We start from the raw sequence: 22001 nt of genomic DNA, 5'->3' as shown, positions 1-22001 counted from the left end.
ACTCTCATTTTCTGTAAATTCTCATGTTTGGCGTTGTGATTCCTGGAGCGAATGCTTTTTTATCTTGATTCACCTCTACTGGCATTTTTTAGCTCATTATCCGATTACGGATAGGCCTTACAAAGTGAGAATAAAGTGGTTCCCGGACACGCGGACGTTACTTCTGGTCTGCACGTCTCTATTTTTCCAAATCCTGCATAACTCACGACATCACATTCTCGATCCTTTTGCATCATCATCATCCACATAGAAGAGGAACGTTTATACGAACATGGGGGAAATAAACAGGAAAAAATAAAAGAAAAGTATCTTCCCACAGCTGGCTCCATATAGATCCCCCACCCAGCCATAACATCGTTTAGCCTTGTCTCTTTCTGCGGCCGACCTGTCCACGGAAACCGGTCTTGATGGCGGCGACCGAACGACGCGAACCGCAGGAGTTGCAGGTAACGAAGTACAGACGGTTTTCACCCTTGTTGAGTTCGGTATCGGGGCTGCGGCAGGTTTTGCAGGTAACATATTCGACTGGAGATTGTCAGCTACTGTGTTCAGTTACAAGAGGGGCGAAAAGTAACATACCGATATATCTTCTCAAGACGTTCTCAATCTGCTTCTGCTGGAAACGACCCTTGATGACCAGACGCCTGCTACCGTCGACACTGCCGCTGGTACCCAATTCGGCGAACAAGAATTGCATGACGTGGTCGTCCGAACGCTTCATACGCTTGCAGATATCGGCGATGTTTGCGAAGATGGTACGACGGTTACCTTCACGCAGACACTGAGGAGGAGGAATCTTATACGACTTGGTGCCGCTGGACAGCAGGTCGGGGTGGTGGCTCTGGATGAGGGAGAAGAATCGGGAGACGAGGAGCGAGTACGGGATGGCCTGGGTAGCGTCGTGGGCCCAGATACCGGTGCCGGCTTCGAGATCGCCCTCGGGCAACTCGCCCTCCTTCTCCTCGGCAGCGGCCTTCTCTGAGATACCAGCTTCGGCGAGCTTGGCCTCGAAGTCACCCGCGTCGACCTTCTTGACCTTCTTCTTCTTCTTTTTCAGGGCGGTGGGGTCGAATTCGCCATCAGCGGCGCCAGCGGCCTCGTCGCCTTCACCGGCCTCAGCGTCCTTGGGCTTCTTCGTCTTCTTCTTTTTCGAGAGGCCCTTGAAGAGTTCAGTTACTTCGTCGACTGCCGTGTCTGCTGTGCCTGCTTAAAGTCAGTTTCGCTTGCGACCGCGGGTGTGAGCAAAAGGTGAAAGCATACCAGCTTCATTCTCAGCTGTGGTGATTTGAGGAGCGGGAGCCTCTGTGACTTCGCCGTTTGTGTCCATGATGACTGCACCTTCACTGAAGGCAACGGATTTGCGCTGCTTTTGAGGAGTGGGCTCGACCTGCTAATGCACCCGATGACAGGTTAGCAAGGTGGAAATAAATTAACAGAGACGATATCCCTCAGAAAACAGAGTCTAGTGATTGTTCACTGCCTAACACAGCTGAACAGCTGAACGTTTCAAGTGAAGGTGAGGCGGCAACGTAAGTGTGATTAGGCCGATTGGGGAGGGGGCATGAAATGTGAAGATGTCCGCATTAAAGAAAATGTGGGAGGGCAGAATCGGTAAAGGGAAAACAGGGTGTGACGTACAGCATCCGCCATATTGTATATTTCTTTCTTGCAGCAGTAGGCACTTCCAAATATGATAACAGTCAGGAAGAATGTTATTTAGCAGTAAAGACTATGCTTCTAAGCAGCCTGACGAAAGGTCGATATATTGGTAGAGCCATATCTTTGAGTTCGCGATGGCAATTCTGTTATCGCGGTACAGCCTCACGTGACTGTGAGTCAAATTGCTGTGCTCTCGTATTGCCGTAAGATACGCACGTGACTTGGCTCTCCTGGATTACATCAGGCCTGTGTCCAGATGCCTCGCAAGTATTGGGGTTCCGAGCTTGAATATCTCTATCGGTCGGTAACACTTCATGCTGCAATCCTTGTTCAGGCAGTAGGCAGGCCGCTGCTTGATCTCATTATCGGAGTTTTACTTCGCTCACTGACCGGTCCGGTTTCCCCAACCTAAGTCAATTTCACCATGTCGTACTCCTCACCCTCTGCCTCTAACCCGTCCCTCGCTACGTCTGCCTACATGGTGTCTTCGGTAGACAGGTACACATCTGGCTCAGACGATGAAATTGCGTCCCTTCCATCTGAGTCTACCACCGCTTCAGATCTAGACACACTTTCAGACGACTACTCGGATGCCGAAGAGGAATGGAGAGAAAGCATTGAGCAGTTGGAGTTACTATTGACCATGGTCATCGTCCCGTTTATCGGAAAGTATCTGGGAAGGAGATGCGCTTATTGGGGTATGCCCCTTGATTTCCGCAACTTGCAAACAGGACTGATGTGAGTGATGTAGGCTGGACTCGCTTTATGGAATGGAAATACCCAGTCGAAGTCGTCATGACCAACAAGGCAGCCTTCAGGGGAGCCGGTGTCCTCGAGGCTTTATCCCCACTGTGAGCGTCTGGACAAAGGCAATTCATCATCGCAATTCGATCTGCAGTTGCGGTCGTACCATGCATCGAGACGCAATGTCGTGATACTCTCGGTCCCTTCGGGCAGCTCCGCGAAGAGCAGCAGCAGCTTCCATCTCTGGAGGTTGTCCCATCACCCTGCGATGGCGGCTCTTTGGTTACATTCAAAAACGAGAAAGCTTTACCTTGCGGCGTAGGAGGAGTTAGCGATCTTGTCCGCTGAGCTGCTTTCCGAACTTGGGCACAGTACTTATGTAAATATAGTTAGAGGCACACTACCAAGTTTCCTTTTATACCCAATCAAACTATTTACCTATTTGACCAACTCGCGAGGTTCGGAGAGTGGAGCATATTCCGGTGATCGTATGGACGCTCCTGTAGGTTGCTAACCGTCCCAATGGCCGAATATACATATGACCGCTTCGATGAAGAATGGAACACGGTCAATACATCAATGAAGTCTAAGGGGAGTGCTTGAATTTGAATTTTTAGTCTATAAGGAATCTTAGAAGAAAAGTCGGAAAAGTATGTCGCCATGCAATGGCCGTCAACCAATCTTAATTATCTCGATAGGCGAGATGGAGCGAAACTGAGAGACAAGCAAAAAGCACTAATAAATTCCATCATGAACTTGTGCGTCATTCCACGCTCAAGAAATGCGATAAAGAGCCCGGCATGATCATTTTCATAATCGTATCTCATAACTTATCTGGCGGAAAAGGTACGGAGAGAAACGAGCTAGGTATTTTCGACTGAGGTATTTAAGCAGCGGATTGTCCGTTACTCGAGGGACGCCAGCCTGCAGGAAAATTAGGGATTATTCGGAAGAAGAGCAACTGGTTCTACTCACTGCCACCGCCGTAACCCTGGCCTCCTCCATAACGTTGGCCACCTGTAAGACTTGTCAGGATAGAGATTCGTTGAACAATTTGATTTTAGCACATACCACCGGGAGCACCCTCGGACTGGTTGTAGCCACCACGGCCGTGGAAACCACCGTTGTTACGGGGAGCGCGCTCGGAGGCCTTGTCAACACGAATGGTGCGTCCATCGAACCTATATGCGTCATTTGTTAGTGCTTCTGCGATGAGAGATACGGCTCAATAGAATATAATTTGGGCACTCTGGTACAATCTAGGACCTGAAGAGATTTGGGAAAGCTTACTCCTGGTTGTTCATATTCTCCATGGCAGTATCAGCCTCGGAATCGTTGCTGAAACGGACAAAACCGAAACCACGGCTGCGGTTGGTGTCACGATCCTTGACAACAATCTGCGTGTTGTGAAAAAGTCATTAGTATGGTATGGTAAAGCAGTAGCAATAAAAAAGATGACGTGAAAGTGAACAAAAAGAGGGAAATGGTACTACTAACAGCTTCTTCAACCTGGCCGAAGCGCTCGAAACCCTGACGAAGGGCGTCATCAGTGGTGTGCCATGCAAGGCCGCTATTAAACCGTTACTTGAGAAAATGCGTTGAAGATTTGACGTAGAATGAAAACACACCCGATGAAAAGCTTAGACATGTCGAAGGTTGATGAATGGAACTGTTTAGTTGAATTAGTACTGAGATACAGTGTCAAAGGCGATCGAAATACGTGGATGAAAAAAGATGAAGAGGAGGGGAAGAAATCAGGAGCAGAAAATTTCTCCCCTTTCTGAAAGAAATTTTTTCACAGGTAATCTCACTGCGGCTGTGCCTGAGGATGTCGCTGCTCTGTGAAACAAACAGAGCATTCAGCAAGACAAGGAACACTCACAGTAGAAACTTTTTGTTGCTGAAAGGCGGCAAGAGTCAATATCACAGATGATTTAGATGAGAGGAAAGGTGGTCTTACAGTTTGATAAGACAAGAAGAGCAGTGGATTAGCTGTGCAGAACCTGTGAAGTGGGAGAATGAAAGGGAGGACTGGAGGAGGTGTAGCAAAGTTGCAAAGCGGGGGTTACTGATTACTACTCCTACTAGCTACTATGGTACTCGGCAAAATTATTATTATTTCTGCATAGGAATTATAAATTGATAAGCGGGAGTCATTATATTACTATTATTCTATTAATGCATGACAAGCGTAAAAGGGAACAGTCTAAGGACGCTAGAGTATGGCCACTACTGACCTGAGAGCTGATGCGCACCTCCGTCCTCCTCATTGGGAAGTCAGCAGCCCACCTGCAGTGGGAACTGGAAAGGCTGGAGCAGGCAGAAGCCTGAATCTACTCCAGATAGTCAAGAAATCTGTGCTTGAAAAGAGTCGGTGACTCGAACGGGGTTCTGGGGGTGGGAGAGTTTTGATTTTGAGAAGATACTTTTAGTCCACCATTTATCGTACCATGGGTGGTATTTTCACCCTGTACCTCGCATATCAACTACATTAGTCGGAGTTTGTCCATCCCTGTCTATGTACACTTCTGCAGAAGGTAGTATCTCCTAGTATGGCGCTATTTCTCATCCTAGAACGTGACGCCGTATGATACAGTATGAAGGCGTAGTGAATTGCTTGTTGAATTGTGGAGTCTTGGAAATCAGTGAAACTTGGTACCACCGTTGGGAAAGAGAAAAACAAAAAGAAAAATTCAAAAAAGGAAAGGCAGAAAAAAAAAAAAAAAAAAAAAAGGGAAAAGAAAAAGGGATAGGGGAGGGGGAAAGTGGGAAAATAAAATTTCGAGAAGATCTCCATTGTTTGATTATTTTACTGAAAAGCTATGCCTAGTCTAAACCGTGTAAGTCTAGCAATAACGAGCACGCAAGATTGTCAGTCACATCGCATAGCTATCTCTCAACGACTGTGAGCCGGTAGATGGTTGTTTTGGTTGGTCAGCTTGCAGTTGACACGGATGCCAAGAAGAGCCAGACACTCCCATTAGGGCAAGTGATTCGATAATTTAACTGCTCCCTTTTGCCCCCTCCTCGCGCTAGTATTGAAACTGATCTCGATCCGACCGACCACTTTATATCACTTAGGAAGAGGCCAAACAACGAAAGTTTGGAGAGGAGGGGCAGAATTGATAGTGGTGGAGAATTTGATCCACATGTGGTGTTATCAACTTATCTAGGCTCATGCCTTGATTAGAAATATAAGCGAGACGCTTAGAACCCACCTTAGCTTAGTACTCCATAGATAGATTAGCTTTATCAGATTATGTACCTCTCTAGTTGCATAAGAAGAGTGTCATGTCTTGTCTGGATCTCAATGTGATGAGGTCAGTTTGTTGACATTTTTTGCCATGACTGAAGCTCACAGATGCTTCTTTGATACCTGGATGGCCCAAGACAGCTGGCAAGGAAGCTGCTGTCTGAGTCATGATTTCCCGTTATGGAATTGATGCATAGACAATCATCCGTCACCGATGGTGTCAACTCCAGGAAGAACGGCTTGCCAGCCGACATGATCCTACTGGCAACAAGCTCAGCGCAACGAGCAGCCTTAATCCGAGCACAACTATATCCATGCAGCAATCCTCGCGAAAGCATGGTCACCTGGCACCAGATGCCCAGGAATTGATTTTCAAATGGCTTCTCGAACGGGAGAACTCGCCGACGACTTATACAAACCATCATGCCTCGGATCCTACAGAAGGTGATTTCTTATCCGATCATCCCCACATGTGGTTCTGTAGGGACCTTTTTTGGCTGACGGATTCTGTTTATCATTGAACAAGCGACTCGAACGAAGAGCCAGCTATGCCACAGCAGTGGGCTTCCTATGCATTCTGTTTCAACTCCACCAAGTAGGGCCCTACGCGAAGGAAGCTCTTTCGCTCAGCGTTCCCCTCCCGTGAACCGTATCAGATGGTCGCCTTATCCTGTAAGGCATCCTACTGAGAAAATGACAATTCCCACCAAGGGAAGCAAAGGTGGATACGAACGCAAACCACGAAATAAACCCAAGGAAGATCGTTACGAGTACAAGGGCTCAACGTCTCGAATACAACGGAAGCAATCGCCGATAAAAGCGAAAAAGTCATTAAAGCAAGTTAGAAGACGTACGATCAATGACAATTTCCATGCTTCCAATGTCCCACGAGATCGATTGACAGTATGCATTGTACTTCAGTAATCAAGGCAGCCATTGCTGACAGTTTGAACAGCTGCATTCGCACCTAGGTCTGGGTATCTTCAGAAGAGGGAAAACCTCATCACCAGTGAAAGTCGGCGAGCTTCGAAATTTTCCCCATTTCTCCAGCATTCGCAAGCTGGTAAACCGAGGTCGAGTGCCTGAGAAGGGGTTCTCAGAGATAAGATTCTTGAGCAAAAATTTACGGAGCGATAGCGAAAAATGCACAAGCCATCAGAGTCCGAACAAAAACAGGAAGACCCGAGCAAATCCCGAGGATTCTCAACTACTCATTTCGAACTTTCCACTGGGCTCACTCGAAGATGAGGCTCGCATGCAGGGTTTTGAGATGGAGGCAAGCGGTACCTCGTTGCATTCATCAAACTTACAGCCACAATCCCCAGCAGACTGCAGCGTGCGCAACACTGCAGCGAAGAGGCATGCTGCTGTTGCCGTTCAATCTCCAGCTGATCAGTGTAAGCACTCCGGGGCGTACCATCCTGATTTTCAAGGGTACGAAGCCCCTCTGTCATCAACACCTATCAGTATTTCATGCAATGAACATGCCACATTCTTGTTTGAAAGCTGGTCAAAATTTTACATGAAACAGCTTCTACATTTTGATTTGAGCTCACAAGACAAGGACAAAGAAGAGTCTACCCATTCAGGCAGAGAGTACTGGAGCTTGGAGGACCTGAAGCTCCTGCTAGAGGAGCGAGAGAAGTTTCGGCAACAAGAGACGGGGGTCCAGGTTGTGTCAGAGAGTTCACTCTCAGGTAGCAGACGCAACAGTCGCAAAGCAAGCTCTATCTATGACGTGGAGGACGCTGATGAAGACCATTTAAAGGAACGCAAACAAATGGTGCTATTGGAAAAGATGGGAAATAGTTTCGTTGAGGATAACGCAAGCCTTGATACGAAGTTTATCTTTCCAGGGCACCTTGATAAGGGTCTCAACAACGAGCCAGATTTTCACCACACATCTAATACACCTCTAGCGAGACGCAAGCAGACGACGCTGGGTAAATCGAGCAACGCTGGCGCGAAGGAAGAATTTGACTCCTGCTCCGATACGTGGAAATGCCCCGAGCATCCTACCAAAGCCCAAGATGAGCGCTTCTTCTCCGCGGTATTTCAAGCCGGACCGTTTGAACAAGAGGCCGACCTCCAGCTCGCTTCAGGAGCAGGAAGGGATAAAGTTGATGACCACATGGTCATGTTCTTTGCTGAGGAACCTCAACTTCATGATGGTATCTATGATTACTTTGCCACACAGGCACTCGGTGCGGCAGCACATGACGCGATCACGCATCCAGAGGAAGATACTTTGGAATGTGTGTCGGACTATGCAATGCGGATTCCTCTGGGTGCTGACAGTTTCGAAGACTACCCGGTGTTTCAAAGCGTCCTCCCAAGTCGAGTCCTGGCGGATAAAGCATCACTATATTGTCCATGGGACGCTGCACCATATCCGTCGCATGGCGTTCTATCCTCGCATGAGACGATGGAGCGGGCATCGGATGTCCGGGCCGTGAAGCGATGTAGCATGGAACTAGGTTTAATTGATATACCCAGGGATTTTTGGCGGCAGAATAGGTTATATTGATTGTCGCTTGGTACCGCTTCACATCAGCTTGCTTGGTAGAAACGATTGTTGGTACTGATCGGTAACTGTTAGTGAGCATCATCGCTGATTTTGATATATATCAGTAGAACTGTGTATTATGATACTATCTTCATTATTTTATGCTTCCGAACCTTGTTCCTTTCTTCTCCTCCTTTTTCTTCTTCCCTCCTTGCGATTCAATGACGGATATATTTCATGCAGGAGAAAACCCAAATCCCACCCGAAGGTGGTCGAGTGTAGGGTCCAGCAGAGCTTCAGTAGGGCTATGGGCCGTTGCTAGCCTTTAGCATCACATCTATAGGCACCGCAATATGTGTGACGCACCTTCCACCTCGTGGTGTACCTAACCTCCCAGCTTGTTTGGCTGGATCTCACCAAGCAGTTGGGGAGAGTCCTAGGTACCGACTGTCGTTGATCCTCGCGCATTATTGACCATTCTCCTCACTGGTTTCGATATGTGTAATGAAGCTAATAAGTAGGTCGGATTCAATCATTGGCAGAAATACTTTGTTTGAGTGAGGAGTACTACAAGTCAACGAGACTGAATACCTGAGTCATTTGCAGATTCCCGTGCTAGATTTCGGGTCAATTGTCCCATCTTTCCACGGACTTGATAAAGCCAATTCTATTGGATAAAGCGGATTATTGTGACAGTCTAAGCGAGGAGGACCAGAAGTCCTGGACCGGTTTTGGGTCCCAAAGGTGCATCTGGATTTGGATGGGAAATCCTTTGCTTTTGTAGGGCATCAATGGCCTTGTCAAGGTGGGTAAGAGACACTCTGAAAACCATAGCATGAGCACCGTGTTCGCATCTAGAGCATGCCTATCCCATCTTTGGAATGTCTATCATCGAGACTAGGTATATCGATGTCTATCCCGATTTGGTACATGATTCGTTAGTCGTTCAAGCTGGAGGTATGATGAATAGGACATTGTGGGCCGGCGTCGATTACGGCGAGTGACTATATTCTCGCCATTGACATCATACAATCACTTTGAAAGAGAGATGGAACTGCCATGTACATGTATATGTGCAATGCATACCGTCTATTCTATCTAATCATCATGCATAGCCGTCATCTGTACATAAGCCTGCACACTATTCGATCTTCGAGGGCTGCCTATGCGCCTCCGCCCAAGACGCTTCGAGGGATTGCTTCACATCTCTTTCCGCAGCCGCCTCTTCGGCTGTCGATTCCTCAGTATTCTCGATCGCCTTGACGCGTCGCACCAGATCAGTGACATGCATATCGGCACTGCCGAGCCCTAGCCCCTCCAACGCTTTCTCAAGCAGGTACAGATACTCGGTGTTCTTCCCGCTCTGACCCCGCCCGCAGCTAATCACCTCCGCGACATCCTGCGGTTCGCGGCGAGCCGGGTCGCGCAGGAATTGCGGATTGGTAGGCTGCCCGATATATACCATGCAGATGATTGGTGCGGCGTGCGCCTGCGAAGGCGGCTGCGTCTGTGGCGCCGCCTCCGTCCCGGGACCCTTGGAGACGGTGGATGCGGAGACGGTAGATATGGGATGAAAGGGGGTGTAGTGGACGGTGTAGCCGTCTATTTCCCGGTCGTCGAGGTAGTCGTGGACTTCCTCGGCATGGGAGGCGGGGATGTGGTATGCTGCGCCCCAGACGCGGGCTGTTGAGGATTCAAGATGTGCGTGCTGTTCGGTTAGAGACAGATTTTAGGTAAGCGTGAGGAAGCGACTTACCGGGTCATCTAGGGTTTCCCAGAACCCCCGTTCTATGACTGTTACCACACGACCTGGGGCTTCCGGGGTGCCGCGATGGTCGGTGCTATGATTGATCAGCGACATCTTGGCAATAGCCGAATTTTGGGAGTGTGTACCTGGCCTAGGGAAAGTCAGAGACGACTAGAGAATGGGCGCATCTGGTGAAGTACAAACCTGCCAGAAGCGTCGGACATAGCCGTCGATATAGCCTGGGATTCGTTGGTCTGTGCTAGAATTAGATGCAAAGACCATGTATGGTTTGACAGATGATACACACCATAGTGTGGTGGTGGTTTCCAAATGAGACTCCTTTACGACAAGTCAGCCTTAAAGGTCAACGAAGACACGCAATTGGATTGGACCGGCAAGGAGCGTGACTTACCCATAGCCAAATACCCAAAGGTCACCGTCAGGAAAGTAGTTGCGCCATGTTCGGCCCGCTGGTGGACTTTGAGTCGTTTCTGGAGTGGTCATATCTGCTGAGTCCCTTGTCAGAGCAGCCCGAACGATGTCCAACCCTCTTCTATAGATGAAGTTCGGTAAAAAGGATGATACCTAAGCCGATGACCCAGGCATCTGATCACACACGGCACAGAAAGTCCTGGCGAGCGATCAAAACAAACCCACTTGAAGGCAATTTATTTTTCCTGGTGATCTCAGTAACGTACTAAGTAGTCCACAAAAGAAAGGTATGTTGGACTAAGATGTCGATAGAATGGCGACAGTTTAATGCCAGATTATACAAGACGCGCTCAGTGTTTGCAGTGTTTGTTTCCCCTCACTCTAAATTCAATAAATCCAGTCAATATTCAACCAGAAGCGCTCTAGATAGAGCTACTCTTGGAGAGACTACCGGTATATCCAAGGAGCGCTTTTGCATCTCTCCAAGGCCATTATTTGTGTACACTGCTAGTGGTATGCCAGCCCCGAATTGGATGGAAATCACATTCATGGCTTGTTCTGCAGATTTAGGAGAATACAGACTGCTCTATCTCTTATACCAGGTAAGTATAAATTGCTACAAGAATTGAATTGGCCATTTTCTTCGTCAATTTTATTTGTTTATTTCTTTATTTTTATTTTTTATTTTTTTATTTTTTATTTTTTTCTCCCTTCCAGCTCCCCATGACAAGTTTGAGCGTTGAACTGATAATATAGCTCTATCTACCCGCAAATCTTCTTGCTGAAGCACCTTTGTTGTCAAGAGTTTGCCCAGGTTTACCTGCTGTATAAGGTCATGTAGCTCATTGTTGCTTTTCCTATCTCAGACCAATATATGATTTTCGTACGCCAACGTCAGCTACATACTCCTGTTTTATTACAGTCTCTATCATCATTACGGTTTGCCTTTTTTTCGCGTTCTGCAAATGGAGTCTCCAGAAAGCTCGACCGGAATCTCCTTTGCAGGCAAAACAGTGATCCTGACTGGGGCAACCTCTGGACTCGGGTTCGAGGCCGCCATCAAACTGCTCAATCTCGGTGTGGACTTTCTTATTGTTGGCAGTCGCAACCTGGAGCGAGGACAAGCGACTAAGGCTGAGCTGGAGCTGCGCACCAACAGACCGGGGGTAATCCACGTCTGGGAATTGGACATGAGCAGTTTCCAAAGCGTCAAGGATTTCGCAGCTCGCGTCAACAGAGAGATCGAACGGCTGGACGTTGTATTGCTCAATGCGGGATTGTGGAATCGAAGTTATACAGCATCTCCTGATGGATGGGAGGAGACGCTGCAGGTCAACACACTGTCCACTTCGTTGCTGGCAATTTTGCTTCTTCCCAAACTCCGGAGTAGCTCGTCACCCGAAAGCCCCAGTCACTTGAGTGTGGTATCAAGCAAATTGTATACCAAAGTAAAAGCGGACAGCCTCCGGACTGAAGGCTCACTGCTGGAACATCTCAATGACCCACAGCGCTTTAATGGACCCCAGCAATACCGGATCTCGAAGCTCCTGATGGAATATGTCCTCAAGACCGTCGCGCTTCACGCGCGTGAGGGGAATGGTTCGGTCCCAGTGATCATAAACACTGTCAGTCCTGGGTTCTGTGCGTCCTCTCTGGGACGGCAGTACGACCGATTCTACGAGCGATGGATGATGTGGTTAATATATAAGCTCTTTGCTCGCACTGCGGAACAGGGGAGCCGGTCTCTGGTCAGTGCAACTCATCAAGGACTTGAGACACATGGGAAGTGCTTGAGAAATGATGGCTACGTGGAGTAAGCATCCGGCCAATCTTTGTCCCTTTGTACTATGCTAATAGATAACAGTGAGTCGGCTGCTTTGACCACGGGGGAGGAGGGCAAACAACTTCAAGCCAAAGCGTTTGAGGAAATCTTTCAAGTTCTTCGGCACTCGGCTCCAGAGGTCGCAGAATTGATCCAGAAATCGTAATGAAGGTGTCAATATATGGCTATCTGCCTGCAAAATAGAGGATCCACCCTGATATCGGCCAGCAAAAGTTACATAGGACTGGTGGGCCGTTACCATCACCAGAACTCGTAGGGCTGAACATCTTATAGTCCGAGGAGGGAAAACAACCCATGTTGGCTGGTTATTTGTTACTGGAAATACATTAGAAACTCAGGACGAGCTTAGATAACATACTCTCAGAGGTCGTCTTCTAGATACCCAATGATAAAATCATATCCCTTAAATCTGTCGTTTTGCTTATTATACCTTGGCATATTGACGGACTCAAAAAAGATTGCCCCACGGCTCCGCTTTCACCTTTGCTGTACGGGTACGACGACAGAGCTAAAAGATAGTCAAGTCGCACCTGAACTTACTGCGTACTCCTGAATCACCTTCCGCCTATCTACTTCATCTTCCTCATTTATCCTCCTTATGAAATTGTGGATGTCTTGAATCCTCCCCCGTCTTTTTAGATAGGAGCCCTCTCCTTCGTGTCACTCACTGTGCCCGCCCGCTTTTACGCCAGGCTACCATGGCTTACAACAAGTCCTACAACCCCGATGCGCTGCCAGCGTAAGTGTTTGTAATGATGAGGTGACTCTTGTGTCTGACTGACCGAGGAGGGCAGGCATGCTGAACCAGAACAAGTACGAACAACTTCCGACAGGCAGATGTCCCACACCCGCGACTGACAAGCAGCAGGTCGCCCAGTTGATCGGCGCGATGCAAGTATCCTCACAACCGCAGGCTCAGCGACCTCCTCGAACATCGTCTCATGCTCCGCCCAGCGGCGCCCCCCAGCGAGTCCCCGTCACGAACGCTCAGATCAACAAACCCCTACCCGCGACCGGGCCGCCTCCCGCAAGCCATAGCCATGCGCGTCCGCATCCCCTCCACCCCTCGCCTCCACCCCAAAACTACGGCTTCGGGCCCCCTCCCTCGCAGCCCGTACGCAATCGCCCTTCCCCAGTCTCGCGTCCCCCTCAATCGCCCCATCCACCTCCTTTGTCCGCCCCGCACGATGACCCCCAGCAGCTCTTCCCACTCTTTCGCGCTGCCAATGCCTCGCACTCGGGCGCCCTGACCGAGATGGAGCTCGGATCCGCCCTCGTAAACGGCGACTATACCTCTTTCCATCCCAAAACCGTCAAGATGATGATCCGCATGTTCGACCGGAACAGCAGCGGGACCATCTCGTTCGACGAATTCGTGGCACTGTGGCGGTTTCTAGCGGCCTGGCGGGAGCTCTTTGACCGGTTTGACGAGGATCGCAGTGGGCGCATCAGTCTGCAGGAGTTTGAGAAAGCGCTGGTTGCATTCGGGTATAGGCTCAGCCAGCCATTTGTCACGGTGCTCTTTACCACGTTTGAGAGCAAAAAACAACAAATAAACGGGGGCCATGCAATGGGGCCGGCCAAGGATGGGATGAGCTTCGATCTGTTTGTGCAGGCGTGTATCAGTCTCAGACGAATGACGGACGTGTTCAAGCGGTATGACGAGGATCGGGACGGGTATATCACTTTGAGCTTTGAGGAGTTTTTGACTGGTAAGTTAGCTCTTGAACGCTATCAGGTCTGATTGACTGATTGACTGACTGAATGACGCGATGTCGTGTAGAGATCTTACAGTTACAGGACTAGAGAGGGATGGGTGGATTGTGCATTGTGTGTACATGATTATTTTGCATTTTCAATGTGTTCTTGACTTGTACTTTTTATGCTTCTTTTCCCCCCCAACATACATTATACCCCTGAATAAATCATTGAAGCCATAACACAGCTCGTCACGATCTCAATGGTTGTCTCATTGATGCTGTACTCCCGTGCCAAGGAATGCTTGATATTAGACATTGCATATAAAGCTAGAGGAAAATAACAAAAAAGTAAAGAGCTCGGAGAATAAATTATTCTATCAAGTCCTCAGACCTTCATCTACTCCAAAGCCTTTTCCCTAGCCCCATTGCGAAAAGCATCGCAGGTCAATTGTTAACAGACATGTGAATGATATCCCAAACTCCATGTAGTGTGAATTATCCACATTCTTTTGGCCAATTGTTATTTTCCCACTGTTCGTATCATCAAAAAGACCGCGTCTGTTTCGACATCCGAGTATGACTCAATGGCCATCATGAAAGGGGAACATGTCCTAGGGCGTTGGTGATGGACTCGTACTCGGCCTTCGCTTCGGACTCGGGCTCGCATAAGGCTGTTAACGCCGGCAGTCTACACTTCCGGTTGACTTCTTCAAAGGGTTCAAGACTCGACAGCACTTAAGACTGCGAGTGACTCCGGTTTCTTCTTCTTTCATCTTGATCTAATCTCTAAACTTATCTTTCGCTGAAGACATCCTTGTTGGCAGTTTGTGGTCGTGTCGATCGACGATCAATTCAATCCTTCTCTTCGATATTTTTTAAGCTGTCGGCTTTACCCGAAACTTTTTCGACTGCCTCGTATTCTCTTGCTTTCCCCGCTGCCAAGTTGGGGCGACTGGAGTAGATAATCGTCAGATTCCTTTTTCTCGGCTCTTTGTTTTCTCGTTTATTCCTCTCAGATCATGTCAGTGAACGAGAAAAGAGATGACGACTACAACGACGATAACAACAAAAGCTTAATGATGACGGACAAAATCTTTCGCTCCGAGGAGGACAGCTCGGAAATGTCCGCCACCACGACGCCTCCGTCCATTGGGAATGATCAACTGCCTGTCACCAACTCAGATCATCCGTCCCATGAGAAATCAGCCGGGAATGACGTTGAGAAAGATGGCGCGCCGTTGGACCGGACGCACTCTCAGGCGCAGAAGTTGGGGAAGAAGAAGATTCTGATTATCATGCCTGCGCTTTGTGTATGCATCCTCTATAGGTATTTGACCGCTGCCATAGAACTATGCTGACGATGTCTAGTTGGTGTTGTTTCTGGCCGCTCTGGATATGGTACGTGGCTCCCACTCTTATTGATTATTCCCAGGAGTCCAGACTGACTTGTCTAGACGATCGTTTCAACGGCCCTTCCAACCATGGCTGCCCAGTTTCACGCCTCAGAAAGTGGTTATTCATGGATGGCTTCCTCGTACCTACTCGCCAATGCGGCGTGTATCACCCTCTGGGGCAAGATCAGTGACATCTGGGGCCGTAAGCCGATACTGCTTATAGCCAACGCTGTGTTCCTGGTTGGCAGTCTGATTTGCGCTCTTGCGGTCAGCATGACCATGATGCTGGTTGGACGGGCGATCCAAGGCGCTGGGGGTGGTGGTATCATTGTCTTGGCCAATATTTGTGTTACTGATTTGTTCAGCGTCAGGTAGGCTGAGCCTCTTCCTTTGCTTTGGACTACTCAGTGCTGACTCTTCAAGGGAACGGCCCATGTACTATGGTCTTTTCGGTGTGACGTGGGCCATCGCCGGTGCTCTAGGACCCATTATCGGAGGTGCCTTTACGACTGCTGTGACCTGGCGGTGGTGTTTCTACCTAAACTGTATGTATCACTTTCGTTGACCTGTGTTGAAATTAAGCTGATTTGCTCAGTACCCGTCGGTGGCGTCTCGTTGGCAATCCTCGTCTTCTTCCTCAAGCTCGAATCCGGCGGCACGCCGCTGTTCGAAGGCCTCCGGTCTATCGATTGGTCCGGCACTGTCCTCATCATCGGAGGCACGCTCATGTTCCTCTTCGGACTGGAGTTCGGCGGCGTCAGCTACCCCTGGGCCTCGGCCACAGTCATCTGCCTGATCATCTTTGGCGTGGTGGTCTGGGTCCTAGCGATGCTCAACGAGTGGAAACTCGCCAAGTACCCTCTGATCCCTGTGCGACTCTTCAAAAACTGGCACAACCGTCTCGTCCTCATCGTCTGCTTCTGCCATGCCTTCGTCTTCATCGCCGGCTCATACTATCTCCCGCTCTACTTCCAGACCGTGCTGCAGGCCAGCCCGATCCTCAGCGGCGTCTACGTCCTTCCCCTGGTTCTCAGCCTCTCCGTCGTCTCCGCAGGCACAGGCGTTGTCATCAAAAAGACAGGCCGCTACCGCGAGATGATCGTCGGCGGTCTGGGGCTCATGACCCTTGGCTTTGGCCTTCTCATTGACCTCAAATACTACGCCTCCTGGCCCCGCATCATCATCTACCAGATCATCGCCGGCGTAGGTGTCGGCCCGCTCTTCCAGGCACCCCTTGTCGCCTTCCAGGCCAACATCCACCGCTCCGACATGGCAAGCGCCACCGCAACCTTCGCCTTCATCCGCCAGGCCTCCTCCGCCATCGCCGTCGTCCTGGGCACAGTCGTCTACCAAAACGTCCTCGCGCGCCAACTGCCTCGCATCGAGTCCGTCACAAGCCCCGAAACCGCAGCCACGATTGCCAGCTCCTTCGCAGGCTCCACCAGCTCGCTCGTCAGAGCGCTCCCTGAGTCTGCGCGCGTCGTCGTCCTCCAGGCCTTCACGCACAGCCTCAGCAGACTGTGGATTTTCTACGCGGCTGTCGGCGGCTTCGGCTTCCTCGTCAGTCTCTTCATCCGGCCCGTCGAGCTGAGCAAGGCGCATACCTTTACGAAGACCGGCTTGGCGGAGCAGGAGCGGGCCCGGAAAGAGATTCTCGAGGAGCAGAAGGCTGCCGCCGCGGCCAAGCGGACGGATCCGTCGTCTGGTTCGTCGCCAAAGGCGGAGGTATAACCGGCCGTCTAGCTTTCTTCATCTTTCTCGAACGTCTATACTTAGATTTAATGTACATAGTCGGTAATCGGGACCGTGCATGGGATGCTGTGGTTCGCGTTTCCGTGCACGGTGCGTACATGGTGCTTTTGCATTACATTCTCCAACGGTCAGGCACCTATAAAGCGTACCTTCATACATATTCAATTTCGGCCTTCAGTAGGACGGATGTGATTACTAGCTGTAAAGCTGGAGGTCAGTGCTACTCCAAGAGATACATAACACGAGCCTCGCGGCTCAAACAATTCTGTTACCTAATTAGTACAAGCAAATACGAATCACATTCCCAAGTTCTTCCAGAAAACGCACTGGAGCCGTACCAACAGCAAGAGGACCAGAAAAAAAAAGGAAAGGGGTATAAGCTATCAACAAATCCAAACTGTGACAAATTGAAGGTGAAAGCAAAATAAAGAAGGACGAGCCCGTGCACATCGCGATATCCAAAAAAGCAAAGAAAAAAAAGCCCCAACGCCCTAAAATGCCTTAGGTGAAACAAGATTTTTGAGACAAATCAAATTGCAAGCGCAGTCCCGATGAGCAATCACGTCTTGGATTTCTTTGCTGTTCCCTCAATGCTAGGGCCACTGTCGGGACTTTTGCGCTTCTTCTCCTGTTCATCTTCGCGCGTGAACCCTGGGCCGGTCTGAACCGCTGGAGTGGGAAAGGTCAGAGGACTAGGCAGCATGTTCGTATCGGGACCGGACCTGCCGAACCCCCATTCCGGGAAGAAACTCGATGGCGACGGAAGAAGAGCATCAGACACAAATCGACTGGGCAGAGCAGAGATCGGTGTCTCTATATTGTTATTGCTGTTGTACGCATTGCTGTTCTGGCTTGCAGTTCCCGGCGGCGGCGGTCGAGCGAAGGGATTTGGGGGCCCGGTAGCGCCTGCGCTCAGGATTGCACCAGCAGATGGCGACGGCGGAGGGAGAACCACGCCGGAGTGATTGGTGTCGGGATTAGCCTTGGCAGGAGTCACCGTCTTGTTTCCGGTGGAGGACGACGAATCTGCTGTAGCACTCCCCCGGTCAGAATTCTCGCTTGGTATTTGTACCTTAAGCTGTGGCCGCTTTGAGGGCAGTTGACCACTATTCGTCCGTGGCGGTGGCTTAATATCAGGAGCTGACTGAGACCGCGCCGCGTCGGTGGTGGACTTAGGCGGGGGTGGAGGCGCAACAGATTGAGCGGGTGGCTTGATTTGTTTCGAGTTATTCTGCTTTGATTCTGCCTTCACGTCGGTACTCTCGGTGCGTGGAGACTCGCATGTAGGCGGGCCGAGTCCGAAGTGACGGGCCAGAACTGAGCCGCGGTCATCGATCGGCGTGAAGATACTGCGCGATTTCGAGGACAACGATCGCTGGTGCGGAGGAGAGGGGCTTGTTTCCACCTTCAAAGGACCAACCATCTGATCTGCCGAGGAAGCATCGGGCAGGGACACCGGTCGAGGTGGTTGCGACTGTTCTGTCGGAAACGCCGGTGGCATCGAGTTTCTCCCTTGTTCGGGCAAGAAAGGCTGCGCGACCTGTGGCATTGACGCATGAGGCGCTTGCGAAAGTCCCATCGCAGGTGTCTGCTGAGCAAGCGGATGCGGATGCTGGGGAAGATGCTGTTGGGCTTGATGGTGCGGCGGGACTGGTTGAGGCATGGTATGTGGAGGGATGGCGTGCGGCGGCAGTGGCTGTTGCGGTCCATAGTGTGCGAATTGGGGTGGCCGTGGTTGTTGGGCCATGTTGGGGTTGGCATTGGGATGATACATCGAGGGATTGGGAATGTATGCGAATCCATTCTGTGGAGGAGGCGGTGGAGTTCCATGATGTTGCTGCGGGCCCAGATTCGAACTCACGCGTCGAAGATGGTTTCTTGACGAAGGTCTCGAAGCGTTTTGAGGTTGCGGAGTGCCATGACGCGGGTCAAAGGGTATTCCATTGGAAATGGGCGGGGAGGCGGACGGTGCGTGATTGACGTGTTGGAAACCGGGATGACTGGGGATGTGAGCGGGGACCACAGCAGGTGGGTTCTGGGTTGTAGGTTGCATCTCTTCCGGAGCAGGAGTGGTCTCATCCTCGTCATCATCATCGTCTCGTTTTCCATTGAAGTCCTCGGGGCCTTTATGTTCGTGCGGCGGGCCGTACTGATATTCATGTCAACATACTCGAAAAAAAGCAAGATAATGGGATGTAACGCACATATTGGTATCGACCCAATGTCTCTCGCATATCACATGATGAGAATTCGTAGAGCTTCTTGTTGTGACCAAAAATGATGACCGCGACATCTACCGAACATAATACTGCGAGTTCATGCGCTTTCTTGAAAAGACCACCCTTTCGTTTCAAAAAGGTACTAGAAGCAGTTGGCGATGTGAGTCACTGTCACATTCAAGACCCGTATTGGGTGATGGATGCCGGATGACTTACACTGATCGGTTGCGATCATCCTTGATCGCCTTGATCTCGATCTTTCTTCGACCCATGGATGATGCTTATGTGATAAGCAGTAAACAAGGAAGACCACGCGTCAGACAGTTACAGAGGATTGCTGAAACACACGACAGGACAGCCAGAAGAGGATGTGGAGATGAGCTTGTTCGTAATAAATGGCGCGGCGCGAGTTGAAACAAAGAAGCGCCGCCTGAAGAGGGAATAGAGAGATAGCGGAGCGCGATGGGTTAAGGATAAAAGACTGCGTGCTGCGGGCGCCAGATTGCAGTCTCTCCGGGGGTGCTTTTGGTCTCCTATTTCTTATTCCTACTTATCGCAGAATACTATCGTTTGCAGACGGCCTTCTCCACATCAGATGGGATGAAATGTTGAAAAATAACGAACGGAAGGATCAGGGAGGTTGAAAGAGTGCTGGAGAGAATATGATGTGTGATGCCCTTAGGGAGGGATGAACCCGCGGGCGCGAAGACAATCAGGGCGTTTGACCGGTCGGGAAGAACACAAAACAATCTGGTGACAGAAGGACAAGGAGCCTCCAGACTCCTCAGGTCGCCGAGTAAGAAGAAAGTCAATTCAGACGATGAATAAAAAATGGTAAGGTGAATGGATGCGAAGCCTCGATGAAGATAGGATGGAACAACAAGAGTCGATGGACGGCGACACGCGGGTGATGCAGAAGATTCTAAAGATAGAATAGAATTGATGGAAGGGAAAAAAGTGGGATGGTGACTTTTATGGCATCGCGGCCAGTTCTCCATATGTGGCTTTTGCTAGCACCTGATTCGTCAGTCGTTCGCTACAGACAGCCGCCGTTGCCGAGCCTTAGGCGCCGCTATTTTTAGCCAGTTCAAGTCGATATCCTATAAACTGTGCTTTCGCACAAGTCGCTACCGACACAGTCAATACAAGACCTTGACTCTGGATGAGGTATCATCATAGTGGATACTGCACATAATTTTCACATCATCAGCATCATTGAGTAGTCTGGTCAGGTTGGGCAGCCGCACGAGCCTGGACCTGCACAGCCACACCCGGACGAGAGCTTGAAGCCTCGAGAATCTGATATGGTCAGTGCCGTGCTCAGGCGTCATTGATTCGATTTTGATTGGTTCTTTGAGCTGATTATTGATGCTTTCATGAATCATTAGCGGTGATTGATGGGTCGACTGTTTCTGCTTACCATTGTTAACAGATTAGGGCTATAAAGCAGTCTACGGAACCTCTTTGGTTAACATTATATATAATCCACCGCATACGCACTCAAAGGTGTTTCCGTGATAGAAAAATATCCAGTCGTTTGACAATTGCGCAGGAAGTATGGCATCTATTTGGATCGTTTATCGGTGCGCTAAAGGTTGTTTAACTCATCCTGATAACACCCCCGGATGAATAAATATTGAGATCCTTGAAAGTTCCTCGCGGCCTGTCCGCATCCTCCCAAGCGTTCGACAAATGTAACGATTAGTGACTATCGGGTCAGAGTTGCAAATCAAAAACTCACGCAGTGCGCAAATTTCCTGCTAGTCTTAATCCCGAAATTGATTAAACTGAGCTGCAAGCTAGTCACTTGACATGCAGACGTACAGACGTACAGATTTGGTTCCATTCTAGTCTGTTATGCTTGTTTATGCGCGCCGTGATCGACCAGCCTCGATCATGGACAACGAGTGTTGGACCTATCACAGCCAGACCAGGCATTATTTGCATTGCATAGCTGCCAGATGCGCTTATACCCTTCTGATTCGGAGTCGTCAGAATGAGTTGCGGAAACTGGGTACGGATGATGAGAATTATCCTTCTAACAATTCCTTATCTAGCAATAGGCTCTGTCCTTCATGGAAGCCTTACGCTGGCGGTGAAGGCGGGTTGAAATGTCGGTTATCTGTTTGTAAAATATGGGCAATATGGATGAGAGGTGAGAGGTGATACTTGACTGTATTCTGACGACTTCTAGGAGGCTTTAGAAGATCAACCAGACGCATACCACATTCTTTCTATTAAGGCAAGATCATTCGGTACTTCGTATTTCTTTGATTGTTGTGGCAGGAGACTCACCGCTCATTGTCCATGGATGATAAACAGCAACAAGCAAGCAAGCTAGGAGCCTGAGAGTGAGAGGTATAAGTCTGAGGACCCTTAGGTCCATCCACTATTCAGTCCTCTAGAAATCCAATTTTAAGTTAGCTGAGTCACTCTGGACTGCGCAAAACCAATACCATCTTTGTATCAGCTTCAAACTGGATGATACTGACCTTGCCCAATCAGGTGTAGTGGCTTTTATAGTTGATTTATAGTTATGGGGATCAAGTCTGGACTTGTCTAGGTACCTACGGAGTAGACTAGATATCTTCACACAGAATGCTCCCAGCATCCATAGGACAATATGACAGACTCAATCAATAAAGACATGCCCAATCGAATAGTCTCAAATCCCATTTGTAAAAGTCAATTGCTCATTCTTTGATACTATATTATTGTTTACTCGATGGGCATCACTATGGCTGAATCGTCT

The 22001-nt window shown here is 49.5% G+C and overlaps 9 protein-coding genes across 9 annotated transcripts; 5 read left to right on the top strand and 4 right to left on the bottom strand.

Moving 5' to 3' along the window:
- Positions 1 to 358: 358 nt before the first annotated feature.
- On the bottom strand, positions 359 to 1650 carry Aud_003170 (translation initiation factor eIF2 subunit beta; the record flags this gene model as incomplete). The annotated part of the gene is made up of 4 exons (XM_043288126.1): positions 359 to 525; positions 580 to 1203; positions 1261 to 1390; positions 1639 to 1650. 4 exons carry the CDS (start codon positions 1648 to 1650, stop codon positions 359 to 361), a joined length of 933 nt encoding a protein of 310 aa, XP_043144061.1.
- Positions 1651 to 2083: 433 nt separating this feature from the next.
- On the top strand, positions 2084 to 2514 carry Aud_003169 (uncharacterized protein; the record flags this gene model as incomplete). Its single annotated transcript, XM_043288125.1, has 2 exons — positions 2084 to 2357; positions 2411 to 2514. The coding sequence occupies 2 exons, from the start codon at positions 2084 to 2086 to the stop codon at positions 2512 to 2514; spliced, it is 378 nt and encodes a 125-aa protein (XP_043144060.1).
- A 775-nt stretch (positions 2515 to 3289) lies between these two features.
- Aud_003168 (RNA recognition motif domain-containing protein) lies at positions 3290 to 4051 on the bottom strand (the record flags this gene model as incomplete). The annotated part of the gene is made up of 6 exons (XM_043288124.1): positions 3290 to 3327; positions 3379 to 3420; positions 3475 to 3584; positions 3694 to 3800; positions 3901 to 3973; positions 4032 to 4051. 6 exons carry the CDS (start codon positions 4049 to 4051, stop codon positions 3290 to 3292), a joined length of 390 nt encoding a protein of 129 aa, XP_043144059.1.
- Positions 4052 to 6349: 2298 nt separating this feature from the next.
- On the top strand, positions 6350 to 8183 carry Aud_003167 (uncharacterized protein; the record flags this gene model as incomplete). Its single annotated transcript, XM_043288123.1, has 2 exons — positions 6350 to 6559; positions 6612 to 8183. 2 exons carry the CDS (start codon positions 6350 to 6352, stop codon positions 8181 to 8183), a joined length of 1782 nt encoding a protein of 593 aa, XP_043144058.1.
- Positions 8184 to 9303: 1120 nt separating this feature from the next.
- Positions 9304 to 10413, bottom strand: Aud_003166 (gamma-glutamylcyclotransferase; the record flags this gene model as incomplete). Its single annotated transcript, XM_043288122.1, has 6 exons — positions 9304 to 9870; positions 9919 to 10003; positions 10056 to 10060; positions 10114 to 10163; positions 10217 to 10248; positions 10322 to 10413. 6 exons carry the CDS (start codon positions 10411 to 10413, stop codon positions 9304 to 9306), a joined length of 831 nt encoding a protein of 276 aa, XP_043144057.1.
- Positions 10414 to 11306: 893 nt separating this feature from the next.
- Aud_003165 (putative short-chain dehydrogenase/reductase family protein) lies at positions 11307 to 12329 on the top strand (the record flags this gene model as incomplete). The annotated part of the gene is made up of 2 exons (XM_043288121.1): positions 11307 to 12154; positions 12206 to 12329. 2 exons carry the CDS (start codon positions 11307 to 11309, stop codon positions 12327 to 12329), a joined length of 972 nt encoding a protein of 323 aa, XP_043144056.1.
- A 553-nt stretch (positions 12330 to 12882) lies between these two features.
- Aud_003164 (EF-hand domain-containing protein) lies at positions 12883 to 13990 on the top strand (the record flags this gene model as incomplete). The annotated part of the gene is made up of 3 exons (XM_043288120.1): positions 12883 to 12923; positions 13022 to 13896; positions 13968 to 13990. 3 exons carry the CDS (start codon positions 12883 to 12885, stop codon positions 13988 to 13990), a joined length of 939 nt encoding a protein of 312 aa, XP_043144055.1.
- Positions 13991 to 14903: 913 nt separating this feature from the next.
- Positions 14904 to 17009, top strand: Aud_003163 (MDR family MFS transporter; the record flags this gene model as incomplete). Its single annotated transcript, XM_043288119.1, has 5 exons — positions 14904 to 15194; positions 15253 to 15282; positions 15339 to 15649; positions 15702 to 15823; positions 15874 to 17009. The coding sequence occupies 5 exons, from the start codon at positions 14904 to 14906 to the stop codon at positions 17007 to 17009; spliced, it is 1890 nt and encodes a 629-aa protein (XP_043144054.1).
- Positions 17010 to 17589: 580 nt separating this feature from the next.
- On the bottom strand, positions 17590 to 19521 carry rlmA (SRF-type transcription factor RlmA; the record flags this gene model as incomplete). Its single annotated transcript, XM_043288118.1, has 3 exons — positions 17590 to 19179; positions 19235 to 19391; positions 19466 to 19521. The coding sequence occupies 3 exons, from the start codon at positions 19519 to 19521 to the stop codon at positions 17590 to 17592; spliced, it is 1803 nt and encodes a 600-aa protein (XP_043144053.1).
- Positions 19522 to 22001: the final 2480 nt, after the last annotated feature.

This window comes from Aspergillus udagawae, assembly GCF_001078395.1.
Source record: "Aspergillus udagawae IFM 46973 DNA, scaffold_2, whole genome shotgun sequence".
Lineage (NCBI taxonomy): Eukaryota > Fungi > Ascomycota > Eurotiomycetes > Eurotiales > Aspergillaceae > Aspergillus > Aspergillus udagawae.
The sequence above is the reverse complement of the archived record's forward strand: the minus strand, read 5'-3'. Positions and strand labels throughout refer to the sequence as shown.